Source organism: Lissotriton helveticus, chromosome 1_2, assembly GCF_964261635.1.
Source record: "Lissotriton helveticus chromosome 1_2, aLisHel1.1, whole genome shotgun sequence".
Classification (NCBI taxonomy): Eukaryota; Metazoa; Chordata; class Amphibia; order Caudata; family Salamandridae; genus Lissotriton; species Lissotriton helveticus.
The window spans coordinates 192,924,576-192,943,388 of record NC_136058.1 but is presented as its reverse complement, the minus strand read 5'-3'; the positions used below and the strand labels follow the sequence as shown (position 1 = coordinate 192,943,388).

The 18,813-nt window shown below is 43.9% G+C and overlaps 1 protein-coding gene across 2 annotated transcripts in view; it reads right to left on the bottom strand.

The window, feature by feature from the left end:
- FAF1 (Fas associated factor 1) overlaps positions 1-18,813 on the bottom strand; it is a 1,925,838-nt gene that overhangs the window by 1,021,836 nt on the left and 885,189 nt on the right. For both annotated transcript variants that reach the window (XM_078671305.1, XM_078671297.1), the window contains exon 8: positions 4,028-4,114. In XM_078671305.1, coding sequence (XP_078527431.1) covers positions 4,028-4,114 — 87 coding nt within the window. The remainder of the gene's footprint in view (positions 1-4,027; positions 4,115-18,813) is intronic.

The following is an 18,813-nucleotide window of genomic DNA, read 5'->3' as shown; positions in this document are numbered from 1 at the left end:
CTAAAGCACATTTTAGATTTTTGTGAGCGCAACGCGAGGGGCAGATGATAGTCCTGTACTGAGTGATCCTAAGTATGAGTGACTGTACGGGTGAGTGAGTGGATGTGTATGTAAACCTAAGAATCAGTGACTGGGTATGTAGTTATTGGTGTTGGAGTGTTTCAGGTTTTGAGAATGGCAGTTTGTAATTTAGAGTGAGTGTATTAAAGGTTATATTAGGGTGTGAGAAGGTGCATCAATTTATCACATGGATGATGTCATCAGTGATGTCACTGACCATGTCATGAGTGATGTAATATGTGACATCATCAGCAGTGCATTGTGGGAGTGCGAGTTATAGTTAGCTAAACTAACTAGAACAGGGGAATTTCTCTGGTTTTGTACGAGTGAAATGTCCAACTAACTATAAGGTGCCTGAAACCTATGGTTTTTTAAGTGAATTTCAAAGGTTTTTTAAATGCTAGTTTCTAAATATGCCTACAGAGGTAGGACATGTGAAGAAAGATGAAAAAACCCACAGAAAGAAGCAAAAGAAATGCAGAAAGAAGTCACAGAAGTACACAAAGACTAAGAAAAGTGCAGGAAGAAGCAAGACATGTACAGAAAGAACCAACAGAGGAGCAGGAAGAGGCCTTGTTGCAAAATCATCCTGTGTCCCAACTTTTTCAGATGGGTACTGGTGGTAACTGACTGAGTAACCAGGCCAAGCGCCAGTGCTATGCTGAAAGACATGTAGAATACAGTGAAAACACCTACAAACACTAGGGAACACTATGCGTTGGGGTACCCCTGTGATTAGCATGACCTCCTCGGTAAGGCCCTAGTACATAATAGGGCAGGGGGATTAAAATTACCTCTAAGGCAGAGGTGCAGGAATATGCTACTTTAACTAGTAGTCGCGTTTGCAGAGTGGTGGAGAAAGGGTGCTGGGGGTCCAACCAACGCTCAGGATTTCCGCTGCATCTGACTTACAGGAGGTACCAGCAGGGATTCTTGGCCCCAAAACTCCCTCAGTACTAAATTGGACTTCATCCCCCATCCCGTACTCTGCCCCGAGGCACATTTGCAGAGTGGTAGAGAAAGGGGGCCATGGCCTCCGAAGAAGTCTCAGCAATCCCACTTTGTGGGACTTACTGGAGGTAACAAGAGGGGTAGTTGGCCCCCCAAGGACATCCTTGGGGGCCAACTTCCCAAACTATTTTCTCCAGTCAGTACCACACAGCATCATTGGTAAGTATTCGTACCAGGCCACGCCCACTTTGCCCACCACTCTACAAACGCACTCCCTGGCACGCTTTGTTCGCCATAAGTTGGCAGGTTGCTCACTTTGCCACTGGATTCAAGCAAGCCTGGCTGAAGACGGCTGAAATGCCAAAAACCGGCCCTAGGAAGCTTGATTCCGGTCCAGGGAAGGCATGGCTTGGCAGTACGGGCTGGACTGTTCCCATGAGGCACAGGGTCAGACTGATTTGCAAATGCCATGTCTGAACTGGGGTGGCAGAGTGGGCTAAAGAACGGTGATGGTATAAACCCAGATCTGTTGACTGGGTGTGAGTGTTTGATTGGTTCAGATGCTCCGTCCATCACCACCCCCTTTTGTACCGCTTTGTTCGCCATAAGTTGGCAGGGTATGCTCAGAAGTTGAGTCCCTTGCTCACCTTGCCACTTGATTCAAGCAAGCCTGGCTGAAGACGGCTGAAATGCCAGAAACCAGTCCTAGGAAACTTGATTCCGGTCCACGGAAGGCATGGCTTGGCAGTTCGGGCTGGACTGTTCCCATGAGGCACAGGGTCAGACTGATTTGCATATGGCCATGTCTGAACGGGGTGGCAGAGTGGGCTAAAGAACGGTGATGGATTAAACCCGGATCTGTTGACTGGGTGTGAGTGTTTGATTGGTTCAGATGCTCTGTCCATCACCACCCCCTTTTGTACCGCTTCGTTCAGGGAAGCCTGGCTCGGCTTCCGGGGCTCAGACCTTACTCGTTGCACAGGCGATGGCCTGATCGGCACAGTAGTAATGGACCCCACACGCCTGCGCCACTAGCTTAAAGGATTGTCGATTTTACTCTGCACAAGCGCGATGGCTAAATCAGTGCTGCAAAAGCTAGCTTTACTACGGCACCCTCTGACATATGGGGTGCCGCCTTGAATATGGAAACTGGCAACAGCGGTTCTGCAACAGCTTTCTCACTTATTATGAAGGGGATCCACTTGTCATGATTCCCCACTGGACCTCACTTCCCCCAAGAGGTCTGCTCTTCCTCACAGGGTACACAAGTCTTGGCAAGCAGGGAGGCTGGAGCTTCAGGCAAGTGATTTTGGGATTTCCCTTTGTGATGTTTCTGTCACCCAGCTGGGATACTGGCAGACCTCGCCCCAAGTACTGGACACAACAGAGCATCTCCTCAGTGACATACAGCCAGACCGTCTGCCGGGCAGGTAACAATTTCAGGGGCTGAAGCTCCTCTTATAGTTCATTTCCAGACAAAAAATTGGATTAATTGTCCGAGTCTTGTGTTGGAGGTTTTCTTCGTTTTGAAGTTCTACTACTCTGCCGTGCCGCACGCCAGAAAATAGTCTCTCACAGCAGAAGTGACAGACCCACAACACAAACCATGGAAGTGACTAAAGGTTCACACCTGAATGTCTGCTACAATGATATCTGCATCAAAGGGTTATACAATGGCCCAGTGCTACTCTTAATGGTTATTCAATCAGCCCTATCTCCACTCCAAGATGTGTCTATGCCCCTTCCAAGTGACCTCTCACTGAATCAAAGACCATCCTTTTAAGTAGACTGAAGAGCCCTCCTCCAAGTGTATGTCCCACCTAGCTCTCAAGAATGTAGCAATTGAAAAAACTGTCTGGGGAATCCTCTACCTCTTCATGCTCCTCCAGGAAGCCATGAGTCTCCCAAAACGGAACAGAGAGTATTCCATGTACTGTACCGCTAACAAGCACACTAACACCCAGCACATGCATGCAACGATACGTGCTGTGCAGCACAACATACTAACATCTTGTAGGCCAAGGGCGAGTTAAGCACACAGCAGAAGAACTTTATTTGAATGGGCCTGTAGACCCCACTCACTCTAATGACAAGTAGAAAAGACTGTTCACTCCACACTGATCACCACACAGTATACTGGCACCACTGCTCTTGTGCAACTTAGCTCCTGGTAAAAGGCTGGAGCCAAACACTACCATATAGGTAGCACTTTGGGTACCCATTCAAGGTCCAAAAACACAGCAGTGCATGAAACAGCATTATGTCATGGTGCACACGCATAATCCATGTTCGCCCATGACAACAAAAATATGCACCAGGAATCCAGGCATCATTGCAGCTCGGGCACCCAGGACAGGGGTGCACATCCATCATCTTGCTAGGGACTTTTCCTACCCAACAGTGTCCCAGCCAAAGCACTCATTACAAAACTTGACACTGAAAAATATTCTAGAATTTATAATTATCATCAACCTAAACAAAAACGCAATACAAGACACAAACATACATTAGTACCAAGGCATCTGTTAAACTCAATAGACAAAACCCATAATATTTCATCAAACCAAGCGCCCCTCTAACCCCCCAACACAGCTCTCTAGTTAGTATTACACCAGATCTCAAAAGGGAAGGTCTGGCCAACACCGCTGAGAACAAGTACTATACCTGAATAGATACCCATTTCTAGTGATGACTTGAAGTGACTTCATAAATCTCCTATGCATACCATACTTCCAAAAAACCTCTGAACGGTGGACTACGTTGGCCAATTCCGGATCTACTCTAGTTAACCATAACCACAGCTGTATCCGCAACAGGATGCCTATCAGCTTTCCAAGTGAGCCAATTGTTCTATCTGTTAGGGACTTACACCGCGCAAAAAACACAACAAAGCATAGTGCACTACACTTAATGGCACCCAAAATCTGTTGTCCGATACAGTTGGTACTAGCCAACAAAAAAGTAATGTAGTACTGCTGAGCAGCAGGCACCTTTTCAGAATGAAGAATTTACTTACGGAGTCATCTGTAGCAGAAGGTGGCCAACCATCCCATAACTGATGCCGTACAGGAATACTTGTAAGGTCGTACACATTTCGTTTTACCTATGGAGAAAGCGGATTATTTTTGTAAATTTTATAATTTTGCACACATTCTCGGAAATTTTGCAGTCTTTTAAAGAGAAAGAGGCAGCTTCACATTTTTTAATTAGCATTTCAAAGACAATACCTACGAAAGTGCAAACCATATGCAACAAGAACAAATTCAACTTCCCTGTGCCTACATCAGATTTATTTTTAATAGACAATCTTATTGGAATTTTTATTCAAATACAAGCAGCTTAGTACATCAGCAACATTCTTAGGCCTAAACACATGAAAGCATCAGCCTCCATTTTTCCCAGATTCCTTTGTCAGCGCTTTAGCTAGAACATAAATAATCATTTATCTTCAGGTGTATGATTCTCCCACCGAGTTTTCAAACTATGTTAATGAATATTACACTTTTCCCACAATACCCACACATTTTTCAGATCTTTTTGTGGGAAACGCTTGGCCTGAAATTGTGTCATCACTCTGTATGCACCTATTCAGGAGATATAGTCTATTTTGCGATAGGGTTCCGTTTATCCCTCCACTATTTTCGTGTACATTGTTACCTCAATCAATCTCAAATTCAGCAAGATTTTGGTGTCCCTTGTCAATCGAAGGTCATCTGCTAGCACTGATTCTAGCTAATAGCAGGCTAGCTCAGATCAGGTGGTAAGGCACTTCACAACAACTTTTTTGGAGTACTCCGCAGTTCCACGCTAAGTGCAAGTCGTCACTTATCTCCTGTTCTACACCTACAGCAGACGGTTCATTCTGCACAATCTTTCTTCCGAGTATTACGAGCGATGCATAGTTAAAGTGAGCCAAATCTAACTTGTGACAGAGGGAAATGGCCCTCATTCATCTTAGAGACACATCCCACCCTTCTCCTCACTTACCTCATGCAAATCCCACTCGGAACTCATTATAAACGTATCTGGTCCTGTAGTCAATGAGATAGTTTAAAGAGTGTAGTTTTGTCAATTATAACACTTGCCTCCACAGGGCTACATTCTGGTAATGTTTTTATATCTTTCTAAAGAAGTCCAAATTCTTGCACTATCTGCAGTTATCTGTAAAACTGATTTTGATGCAAGTCATAAGCCAGTAAATAATTTCCCAAGCCCAAGTGCGATAATGTTACTCAAATTTAAGATCGAGTCACATGTACCTTTCAAATTCTTCCAGGGCAGCTCCTTATGTCTCATGTCCACAGACAAAAGGTCATCTTTTTAATGTTACTTATCCTTCCACTCACCTTGAGTGTTGCTTGCCAGCATCAGAGCACAACTAGTCTGGCAGGCAGGAGAACCTCTGACTGTGGGTCATCATACAAGTCGCAAAGAAAATTCATCTCTTCCCGTTTGTCCCATTAGCTGTGCAAATTGCTCTCTTCACTTGGTTGAAAAAAAACCAACCATTTATCATCACCGACTGTGTAGCGGGCATACAAATGTGTCTTGAATTCTGAGGCTTGTACTACTAAGATTTTTGAATGTATACTTTTGGCAAACAAATGGTAAGCACTATAAATCTATCTTCTTAAACTTGGTTACCCAGCCCGATGCTGATACTTGGAGCTTCCACCAGCGTCTTATATCCTTCTGAGGAGTGTCCGAAAGAAACTTCTAATTGAAGCATCCACATTCCCTCTCCTCGAAATGTAATTTCTAAGATACTTGGAGTCCTCACACTAAGGTGTGAGCTACTTTGTCATTTGACTTCTGTTTTCTGACCCATCACTAGATATATCACAGCTCTGCCCCAGCTGGTTTTCAGACACGAGAAATCATAAAAAGATGTATTATGTTAGGTATTTAGTGTCTTAAATATAAGAACATAACATTTGCATAATGATATTCCATGTCCACATGCCACTGGTAAGCCCTCACTGAGTACACTCGCTGTTACTTTGGACCAGTGGTTCAACCCAGAAGCAAAACAAGACTTGCCACTGTCTGGTTTACCTGCCAATCCAAATGTTCACAACATCTTTAACTCTGATCTGTGCATATGGGCATTAATAAAAATATTTTAATACATCTCATGAAAAGGGGACCTACGTTAATTTTTATAGTATTCAGAAAATGTGTCTCATATGTTTTCTCAAAATCTTGAAGCTTTTGAGTCATGACTCCCTCCAGACTGTACAAGAATGAAGAGGCAATTTTTAATGGCACATCTACTGTTCTATATTCCCCAAATTTCCCAACAAATTCACAATACCATTCCGTAAGTATACTTGTTACATTCAGATAAATAGCTCCTTTTCAGGAAGTTGAAGAGAACTATCGCTTAGTAAATTGAAGTGTCTATGTGGCTGGAAGATGAATGCAGCACAATCTGGGTAACAAAGACATAGGGTAACACAGTCATGCAAGATTTAGAAGAGGTCTGATTTGACAAGCTTTCACTTATTGACCTGATTAGCCCACGCCCCACTGAAAAGGCCTTCAAAATAATGTTTCCAACTTTAGTCAAAATTGAAATTCAATCTGTGAAAGTGTGCTGTCTGGGTAAGGTAGAAAATGTTTCTCTGTGAACTTAAAATGTATTACATTACTAACTTCTGCTTTCATGTCAGCACATTTAATGTGTTTGATGTGCAGAGCTAACAACCAAAGGGAGTCCTGCATATGCAGAGCAGGACCATCTACATGCTGAGGCATGGTTACCGCTTTGAACAATGGCTCCAAACTTCTTTGATCAATCAGTTGTTATCAATAATTGTATTTATGAACAATGAATACAAGTATTACCTCATCACTAAGGATATTACGTTTCTAGTAAAAGGCCTATGACTGCCGCCAATACATACAACACCTCCTGTAGAAGTTGAAGATGGGAAAGAATAACCGTCCAAATACAAGTTTGAAGACTAAGTACCTTGAAATTTGGATGGAACAATCTCACCTCACCCCTTTTGACTCAAGATCCCCAGCTAAAAAGTAGAGGCAGAGATGGTACTCAACAGAAGGTGGCCCAGATGCTAAGGACAACAGATTCATTAAGGAGCAATCAAAGTCACGTGCACCTTGTGGAGACATATCTTGCAAATGACTTACAGCAGTGAAAGGAAGAAAACGGCATAACAGAGGTTGGAAATTCACTCCAAAGATCATGTGCCCCAAATGAAGCCATAAACTGACACTCTTGAAAAAAAAGCAAAGAGAAGGTCTCGGCCTTTGCTGTGAAAAGATCACATCTACTTAACTTCACTCCTAGAATATCACTGATTCTTCCTTTGAGTGAAGGTGCCATTCTTAGTTCACTGTAATATTTCTGCTCAGAGAATTTACGGCATTGATCTCCTTAAGAGGTGGATTAGCTGGTGACAGCCCAATTTACTTGTCTTGAGAGCACTGCTAGAGACCCAGTGTTTCCAAACACCCTTATTTGTTAAGGTATCACACAGCAGTGGTATTGTCTATTAAGACTCACACCTGTCCACTCTTTACCAAATGAAGCTAGACCACTCACTTCCAGAACATTTATCTGGAGTTTCCTCCCCTGAACTGACTACACATCACTGAAAGTGTATACCTCATTCCTGAAGGGAAGCATATGTCAACATGGTCATGGAGGAGGAAAGAACTTTTCAAATATGTTCTTCATAGGTCCACCAACACAATTACCAAAGCCTCAGGGAGAGAGGAAGATCTAGCCTTTCAAAACTCAAAGGAACTGCTTTCACTGAAATCAAAGATGCCAGAGAAGAGACAGCATCCTCAACCAAGCATGAGGTCCAAGAAATATACATAAAGCCAACAGGCTTGCAAGGCAGAAAGCAGATCTTACTGGGTGAGTAGGATCTCTCGTCCTTTATAGTGCTGGAAAATTCCACCTGAGTACAGATCCCAAAACTATGGACTGAACAGTCTGAACTAGATAGTTCCAAATGATGAAAGGATGACTGTAACCAACTGTTTGAAATAAAAAAAAAAGAAAAACTCTCCCGAGCTAGTCGTCCATGTACAGCTTGATGGCCAATCAATTCCAGTGGCAACACCTGCTATGACTTTAATGAACGACATTGCAGCAGAAGACCGACCAAATGGAAAAACCTCCATTTGATAATGATGATTTTATTAAGGTCTTCTTAAGCAATGACTGTCTCTACTCAATCTCAATTAACTGCATTTGCTAAACTTCTTGAAGTAAGTTGCAGCATCTAAATCCTGTAGCAGTAAAACCTATTTGAGTTATTATAAGGTTCAACACATTTTATGCATTTAGGTGGTCAGGAGGCAGAGTGAGAGCCCTACCCCTGATGCCTTTTGCCATAGGTGCATTCTCTGTACCCATGAGAAATGCTTAGGTGGCTGTTACTGCTTTTTAAGTTGATGCTTATCAAATTGGTGTGCAAACGCTTTGAAACTTAAATTCTGTCTGTGAAGCTGTCTGAATGACAAGTTGGGAGGAGAGAAGTTGTCTTGCGGGTGCGTGGCATGAGAGGCGGTTGTTCGGGTATGCTGGTTCTGCGTTGTGAAGAACCTTGTAGGCATGTGTGAGGAGCTTGAAGGTGATTCTCTTGTTGACTGGCAGCCAGTGGACGGAACCTAAGAAGACCACAATGACTCCGATCAGCCTACATAAACCTGAAGAATCTTGACTAGATATGTTAAATTGTCCTTTACATAAAACTTCTTCAGCTGCCCTTAAGGGAGGTGCTTTGGAACAAGGACCCGGCCCTCAGAAGATAAGACACATATTTTGAACCGAATTAAGTACTATATGCAAATAATGACCATCCAATCCCCTTGTATGCCACCATCTTGTTAGGGGACCCTTTATAGTTATTGTGGTGAAGCATGTCCTATAGAGACTGTTACATAGCATGGAATAGTAACAGCCCTCAAATTGTAATGGGGCATATGTCCTGGTAATTGGGCCACCAGTGTGGCAGGGATAGTTTGGGTTTTATGCCGCATACCTTGTACATGCTAAGTGGTACCACAGCCAAAGGAATAAGCGATAGACGCACAATTATGCACATATACCTTACTGAGTAAAACACACATATCAGCTCAGATATGCAAAAGACACTCATACCACAAGAACACTAAACTGTTGAACATGGAATGTCCAGGGTCTTAACAATCCCTGAAAAATACATCAAGAGCTGATTTAAAGTTGCCCTACTGCCGGAAACTCACCTTACCCCCAGATCAGAATTTAACTTTGCCACAAAATGGGTGGTGCATAACGTCACCTCATCTTACTCATCACACACTAGAGGAGTAATCATTTGGTCAAAAACAGCACACTGCCACAGGCAATGAACAGACTCACTGATTAGCAAAGCAGAGACCCACTTCTTTGGGGCAGATGCAATGGCAAGCGCATCACTATTGTGAACTGCTATGTCCCCAACATAGACGACCCAACATTTTACGCATCACTACGAGGAATGATACTTCAAACAGAGCCACAATCACTGATATGGGGAGAAGGCTTACATTTCACGCTGCATGAAGATTTGTACAAGTCCTCACCCACGACAGGACAGCAGCTGCATCCCTCATTCGTACCATAATGGCCAAGCACAGGCTACCTGACATCTGGCAACACAGACACCCACTGACTAAGGACAGCACATTATACTCAGTGGTACATGATGTGGTCACGCCTTGAATATTGTTTGGCAACACCTGATGTGAGATTCTGGGTGCAGGAGGTCAGACACATGGCTTGCACACTCAGATCACTCCCCACACCTATTGCGATTCGCGATACCAACAACTAATCCCCTTACCCAACAATGGCTACTGAGCTTAGAAGCCATGGCCAAAAGTGTTTTCAGTGTTCGAACTTGGGACAGAAATAACAGAATACTTTGAACGCAACGTGAGCTCAGTAGAGCAGGTCCACATGGTGTGGGAGGTCTTTAAGGTCATGATCAGAGAGGCATGCATTTCAAAACAAAATGGTATCCTAAAAACACTACGCACAATTAACGAAAGTGGCATTAAGCCATTTGAACAGACACTAACTAAAAGGGATCATGGCTCAGTAGTGAAATAGATCAGAGATATGATTACAGAATACTCAGAAGTGGCAGAGAGAGAGAAAGTTTGGAGGCAAATATGCAATGAGCACAGGTTTATGAAGAGGGTCTGAGGCCCGGCAGGTCCCTGGTCAGTCTAAGTGCCCTTGGGTAGCGCAGAGATCGATGACACATGGGGGAACTGCCATTATGATAATGTACAGATAATAAAAATCTTCTCTGCGTATTTTACCGACTTATACACCACAAAAATACCAATTCCCCTGACACAAGTAGAGGAGTACCTAGGGGATACGGCATTAATATAGTTGACGGATGTGCAGAGCTGGTTCTGGCACAACCACCCACCCTAGTCAAGATTAAAATAGTGATAGTAGAAGTATCTAAAGACAAAACACCATCAAATGGACTCTTGGCGGAATTCCATAAACTCTAAGTAGAAATCCTAATGCCACACCTACTCGCTGTACAAAACAAAGCAAAATCGCAGGTGGCTCACCCCCACAATGTATGAGACAATATTGACAGCATTACTGAAACCAGAGACAGCATCCCAAAAATACGACTCGCAATGACCTCAATCATTACTCGTTTGTGACATCAAGATATCACCTAAACTAATAGCCAACAAACTGATTGTACTGCTCCGGCTACGGTAATGCCTCATCAGTCTGGTTTTGTGGCCAACCGCTCCACGACCCATAAACTGTGCACACTTTTTGCCTTGCTAAATGATCATAACCCAGAACCAAAGGCTGCAGCCATTTTCCTGGATGCCAATTAGGCGCTTGCCTCCTTGGAGTGGATGTTCCTCTTTATCATACTAAATAGGATCGGAACACCACAAACCTTTCTAGCCTGGACCAGGCTATGGTATGCAACTCCAATTGCCAGAGTGCACAGTACTGGAGTCACAACACCAGCTAAACATATCACTTAAGGGATCCATCAGGACTGATTACTCTCTCACATATTTGCGCTGGGACTAAAGCTAGACTCCGATAGCATTATGCTGCATATGCGGTGTGTTACACTAGCCGCTCTGTTTTAATATTTTTATGTACAGATGAGTTGACGTTATACCTTTGAAAACTGTGACAGTGTCTCAACTTGATCATAAGACAAAACATTAAATATGAAAAACTGTATGATATTATCTTGGACTGAACGAAATCTCAAATCTTCCCACTTAATAACAACTCTCCAAAATTCACCCTGTACTATCCGTTAGAGTGGTGCCAGGGATCACTTTAATACCATGGGGTTTGGATCAATTGAGATATGAACGCAGTCATGCGGGAGAATTAAGGCATTGTAATATACCATATTACAGAGCAGGCCACATGATGACTATCCCTCCCTTCATCGTCAGCAGGGCCGTAAGCCTCTTAAAAATAGCCATCCTACCCAAGATGCTTTAGCTTTTTGTGAACGTGCCTTTACAGCTACTGATATCCTGTTTCTGCACACTTAGAACACTAATAGGACTGACCTTGGCAGGTAAAGAGTAGAGAGAGTGCAGTGGGGAAACACGGATACTACCTTTTTGGATGGGAGGGTCCGAGGTCCCTGATCTAGAACTGTACTACTTAAGCTCTCAAGCCCATTTTGCATATCACTGCGTCCACTGCACACCATTCCTGCTGCACATTGCAGCCGAGAAGGATGAGGCGGTTCCAACTCTGCCGTGGAAAATACCCCAGGGCATAAATTATCACCCAGCACTATTAAATACACCATAGTTGCTTGGAATAAACGGACAGAAGGCTTTGAGGATATTATGTACTCCCCTACACTGCATTATCACCCATGTGGACCAGCAGTCCATGAATCCAAAGCAATGTCCCAGCTGAAGGACCCAGGTGTGTGTGTGTGTGTGTATATATATATATATATATATATATATATATCCAAGCAGAAACTCATGACTACCGCCGAGAACGCCATGTCCCCACCTCGTGATCAAGAGACTTCGAGTCTCGAAACGTGTAGAGTGAATTTGCCGGAGGTTTTGCAATAAAATACTGCTTTGAGCACAAGTGAGTTCGTGGCGGCTGTTTTTTTCAGAAACGGAAAAGTATACAGTGTGTTTTTTAATATATCTGGGGAGACATAAAAACAGCAGCTATTTCACTCTAACCAAATTCCAGTGAGGCTCAGGTGACACCCCCCAGGACATATTTCTCTTCCACCGCCTAAGGGGAGAGCGATCCCCAATTTCCCTCTCAAACTCACCCCATTTCCACCTAAAGAAAAAAGTATTGGCAGTAAATTATATCAAACAGCTACCCCTGTCCATGCAGATCAAATTATAAGCTGAGTGAGCCATTATAAAATCAAATAAGGAGGAGGAAGTGGAGGGAAAACCCCCATAACTCTCTGGGAATTTTGTTGTACCTAAATAAGGCTTGATATACTCGAGCAGGCGGCTACAAATCACATGCTATATGTTCCTTATAAGGGACCACTGTATCCTCACTGCCCCTTTGGTGATTTGGCCTTCAGGAGGACTCAAATATGTATGTAAGTGGATTGCCGAGGCAAGTTTCCTGCACCTGGTCTAAACATGCAGTGGAGTTTCCACAGAATGGTGCGAAAATGCGATTGTGAAATACAAACCAACACAAACAATTGGGGGGTGGGTAGTGGACGTGAGCACCACATCTAAAAAGTTCATTAAACTCGCATTACTAACAGCAGAAAGAGTGATGGCTTGTTACTAGGGATGGAGACCATGTCCGAAATGGAGACAATGACTGGTGCTATATATTGTAATGAACAGTTGGAACTGCACGCAGAGTTAATGCCACCTGCCTCCAGACAGAGATATCAGAGGTGTAGGTAGATCAACCTCACAATGATGTCTGGTGATTCATGTTTTGCTACAAATGGAGCGTTGAGAAATGTCCTAGACAATCCCTCCTACCCACTGACAATTCTAGAAACCATCTCATGGACACTATATAGTCGCTCTCTGCCTATTCTTGAAGCTGAATCTGAGGACAATCGGGCTTGGAATCAGGGTACTGAAGCAAAGCCCAGGAAGTAAACGGCTGGCGCACACATCAGCAATATTCAACCCCAACAGAATTAATTGATTATGCAAATGTACATAGAAACCATGCAAGGCTGAATCTCAATGTACGACACAGTGTTATACTAATTATCTGACTCTCTTCACATGTTCATTACTGTATCACTTGTTTATTAATCAAAATGATACATAAAAAAATTAAAAAGGTAATATTTGATAGCTGCATATATACATCAGAAGAGAATCCTGTTGTATGCATCGTAGCATGTCTTCTCAAAATAAATGAGGAATCATCAAATGTGACACAGCATCCACTGAAGTTAGTCCCATTTGTAATTTTTCGTGGGATACACACATTACGTCCTGTAACAGTTCTATACAAAGGCCTCGTGTTGAGGGAGTGAGTAAACAGCTAAGGCTAATAGCTTTCAGAAAGTGCAAGTAGATTGCTCAAGCGAAGGGCCAATGTATCAGATGCAAACATTTTGTTCCACAACCCATGCTTAGCCAGGAGATAGTTTAATTAAGGTATTTCGTTTTAAAGGACAGTTGGGAGAAATACAGCCAATGTTGCCCAACTATCACCAACCCCTTTAAACAAAAAGCCAGACCGTCTTGCATTGTTGTTACATTTTTTTTTTAACAAGTCCTGTTGGCGTTGCCGGTGCTTGTTATAGGTGGCTATAGGCAGTGCTAGCCTTTGTCCTAAGACCTCACATCATTAGATCTTCACAAAATCGTAATATGTACAGAGGGGGGAAATGGGCTTTGAATCAGGCCCCAGCAGCCATTGGATTTCATGGTCTGCCAATAATGGGTGGCTGTCTCCTAAGGCTGAGGCATTTGGTGCAATTTCCCACTGTGCTCCCTTGAGGTTTTGGTGATGGGGCTTACATGGTCTTTGGACAAAAGCAGCGGAAGGGATGGGGGAGGGTATGTGTGTGCATACATTTATTGCTTGGATATGGCTTTGTTGTTTAGGAAGTGGTTGCTGTTTGGATGCCTTAACTGGTTATAAATACACAGTGCTAAACACAAATCATTCTTGCATAGTTTAATTGTTTTACTTTAGTGCCATGATAGGTTCACAAAGTAAAGATCTGTATGCAGACATACTTTCTGAAATATGCAATGTGAACACCGTCCCTTTGTCAAAAGTATATAAAATGCATTTTAAGGGCACCACCTGAAATGCAAACTTCATCCATAGTCACTATTCTAGGTGAGTGAGTGCTTCCAATGAGTGAAAGTAGAATTTTGGTGACAGAGTATCCTTTCACAAAGCTCTACATGAGTTCCAGCAACTTTGATATCGGACTGTCCAAGTCGCTTTCTACTTGAACTCTGGTGGGATTAGGTCTGGCTTGTATTTTCATTTATAGGCCAGACCAGCCAACGATTGCATGCTGGTGGTTGAATTACATTGGGATCAGCACTAGTTTGCTGTAAATAATCCATGCGGTGACTGTGGACAGAAGAGGCATTGCAACGAATGTTAAATCAAGCCCGGTCATGATAAAGCACATAAGCAAAGCAGTGAACTTGCACGCAGTAATGCAAGTGAACAATGATAGGAGATAATATGGCTTTCGCGGTTTGGTTATCATTAAAATCACATACATCTACGCAATCTACTTCTGAATTTGCCATGCAGACCTAAATAGTATCTTCATCAAGCAGATGTATGTATCAATTGATAAACATTTACTGGACAGTCGAACTTTAGGATTGAAGGGGCTGCTTGGGGCAGATACTGCCATATCTGACACATCTGTCTTCAAAGGTAGTAAAACAATCAATGCAGGTGCTTCCTACTGGCATTGCTGGACACATTCTTTTAACAATGACAAATTACGAAATACTGTATGTTCACGTAACGCAGCATGACAACACCATACATCAAGATCCCCATCGAAACGAGCAGGTCAATCTATCAGATACGTAATCCATACATTTTACAGAATGTCTCCAATTGTTTTCTCCATTTAATGATAAAATAAAAATTCATCATCAATTGATAATTCAAAGGAACTGGAAATAATCCATCGCCGTGGACTGGCATAACCTTTTGAAACGGGATTCTTTGCATTCCCTTGTAATTCCAAGCACAACACTGCCGGACCAAGAAATGAACAGTATTACCACCTTTCATTTACTCATGAACAAAACCGAGCTGAATTCAATAACATTCCTCTGCTATTGTAAACTCTGAGCGTACGTAAGTCTTATCGCGATATGTTGGTATAAAGCACCACGCCAGACTGATGTGCTGAACAAATGTGATCAAAGCTGCAGTTATTTCAGCCAATGCAGAAATATTCTGGTGCTTAATCCCAGCAGAATAATATTTGTTGTGCAATTTGTCCCTAAGTAAACTCGTTTTCACAAGACCACGTCTGTGAGGCTACCGTGTAAAACGGATTAGGTAATACGATTAAACCAGCTACTAGAGCAAAATGTAAGAGTTTGTTTTGTACAAATGCCAAAACAGGCTACTTGACAACTCCGAGCGTTTCCAAGCGAAGACAACACAATGGTTTTATATTGCCTTCCTAAACTCAGAATATACATCTGTGGCAGAAAACAATCGTGCAAAACTTTAGCATAATAAGTCAGATACTTGTGTTATTTCCTTGCCAATCCTGACAACTAGTGAACATGTTTTGAAAAAGTGCCCCAGCTGAGACGATCTAGCCATAAAGACTTTGGAGTAAACCAGGGGTGTCCTTTCCGGGGCCCCTACTAAGGCAGGTATCAAGCCAGATGTTTAGAATATCAACCTAGCATAAGTGTACATACAACGAAGCTAAAAGGCAATCACTTCTAGAGCGGCCATCATTAAACATAGACAACTTTGAAACGAGTAAGATAAAGGAACTCGAACACAAAAAAGTTCCCCAAAGGTAACTGCGATTCTCAACCGGACCCAAGCCTGCACATGCTCACTGTCTCTCCAGGTCACTCTCATAATCCCCCCATTCGGGATTTGTAGTCGACTTTGTCCATTTTTCTCAATCTAACACGTAAACTGTTCCCACTCGTCCTAACAAGCTCCTCGCGACAACAATTCATTCAAATCTGTTTATTAAAGATTTTGGGGGAGGGGAGGGGAGGGGGGCAGTCGTCATCATACACAGCATAAGACTTTGGAATAGCATAGCAAGGTTAGAAGGCTTTATACAGTAGCTGTGACACGAACAGTGTGTAGATATCATGCATCATAATGCATATTTGAGTAGAGAGCTCAACATTGCACCAGTGGTATAAGTGTAGTTTTAGCAGCAGGTGATAATAGTTCTTGGAGGATGACCAAGCAACACAACCTGGGGGTATAAGATAGAACGGGGGAGAAGCAATGTCAATGTGGGGGAAGGAACGAGCCCAGAGCAGGATCGAGTAAGTCGTATGTGGCGTCTAGTGGGCAATGGGTCCCTTGTGGGGTCGGTGGGGCAGAGAGTCCGATCGAGGAGTCCCTCAAGTGTATGGCAGGAGAGTGTCCTCAAAGAGCTGAAGAGCTTGCAGCCGAGGGGGAGTGTAGCGGTAGTGTTCTAGTTTGAAGCAGTGGTGGATAAGCAGCTGCCAGGTGTGGGTGAATTTGGTGTTCATGTGGGCAAGGCGGCCTGTCAGTAATTCCATTGCCATGACATGCCAAAGGCGCAAAAACCATACTGAGATAGATGGGGCGGAGGGTTTCTTCCAATGAAGAGCAATGGTTTGTCTTACTGCCCCAAGCATCTTCGTAGTGAGGCGCCAGTCAGAGTGGGTCATGGCGGCGAGCAGAGATCGTCTGATGCCCAGCAGGGCCACTGGGGGGGGATGTTGGCATGGGAAAGCCCAAGGCATCCCTGATGTAGCTTAAGACCACCTTCCAGAACATTGTCTGGTTCAGACAGGTCCACCAGATGTGAATGAAGTTGCCCATCGCTGTCTGGCATCGCCAGCAAAGAGGGGAGAGGGTCGGGAGAATTTTCTGCAGGCACTCAGGAGTGTAATACCAACGCGTCATTAGTTGTAAGAGGATTCGCCCTGGGGGGGGTTCTCCTGTAGATTTTGGGGATATCATGCCACAGTTATTCCCAGCTTTCTGGAGACATCGACTCTCCCCCCCCCCCCCCGTGTCCGCCCGCTATTGCCTCTGATATGTGTGGGGTTGAGTGGGGGATGGATGCTGTAGTACCTGGAGATTAGGCCGCAGGATCCCTCACCAGCTCAGAGCAGGGCCTCAAAGGGTATGATTGGCTGCTCACCTCCAAAAATATTCAGGGAGCAGTGTCGAATTTGATGCTATTGTAGCCTAGAGGATTCTGTGATGTGAATGGATTTCTTGCATTGCTCAAAAGTTTTGAAGGTATCCCCCTCAAAAAGATCGTGAACTGAGTGACAATTGCAGTCCCCCAGGAAAGATATGAATGTGGTTGTAGGGCTGGTAGAAATATGGGGTTGCGAGCCACTGACTATTGGAGGAAGGAAAGGATGTGAGGCCTCTGGGGATCGCTATTTTGTCCCAGATGTCCAGTACTGTTTTCTTGGGGGTGGCTATATATGCACTATGAGGTCGAGCCAATCTGGGGATCCAGGCCAGATCCCACAGGGGACTGCAGGTGACTGCGTAGTCCATATGGGACCAATGTTTTTCACTTTTGCTAACAACCCATTCTGATATATAGCATAGATGGGATGCCCAATAGTATTCTAGGAGATTGGGGTAGGCAAGGCCTCCACGGTCTCGGGGCAGCATGAGCAGTTTATTAGAGAAGCGCGGGCGACCTTTGCCCCATATAAAGGAGTTTAGATCATGTTGAAGGCCCTGGATGTCCCACCTGAAGAATCGGCGTAGGTAGGGTTTGGAACAGGTAAAGTATTTTTGTAAGATTGACATTTTGACAGTGTTAATGTGGCCAGCCAGGAAATTGGGAGTTTTTTCCAGCAGTGCAGGTCTTCCCGGACATCCGGCTTGCAGGTCGGCCTGTTGACCCGAGTCCATGAGGACAATGATGGGGTCAGGTTAAGGCCCAAGTATCGGATCAAGTGTTCGGCCCGGTGCACAGGAAAAAGGGATTGAATCTGTTGTACCTCTGAGATTGGAAGGGTTAGGTTTATGGCGTGGGATTTGGCAATGCTAATTTTGAAGCACAAGGATTTTGCAAAGATGCGAAGGAGGCAGGCTAGCGCCGGTGGGGAGGTGCTCGGGGCAGTTCATCAGAGTAAGAGATTGTCCACAAATAAGGACACTTTGTGTTTGTGGCCTCCAAAAGAAATGCTAGTTATGTCCACCTATTGGCGTAGTGCAATGGCTAGGGGTTCTACCGACAGGGCAAAGAGGAGGGGAGAAAGTGGGCATGCCTGCCTGGTGCCCCTGAGTATAGAGATTGAGGGTGAGTTGGCCATTGATACAGATCCACGTTGTGGCTGAGACATAGTGAGCCATAGGTTTGGAGATCATGACCGGACCTAAGCCTATTTAATGTTACAGATCGCACGGAAAAATTGCCAGTCAACGTGGTCAAAGGCTTTCTCTGCGTCCAGGGACACCAGATAGGCCAGGATGTCCCGGAGTCGAACCTTCTCAATGAGGTGAGCAATACAACGGATATTGTCTGCCCACTGGCAGTGTCGGATGAACCGAAGTTGGTCCAGATCTATCAGTTCGGGGAGGTAGGTTTCAATGCGGTT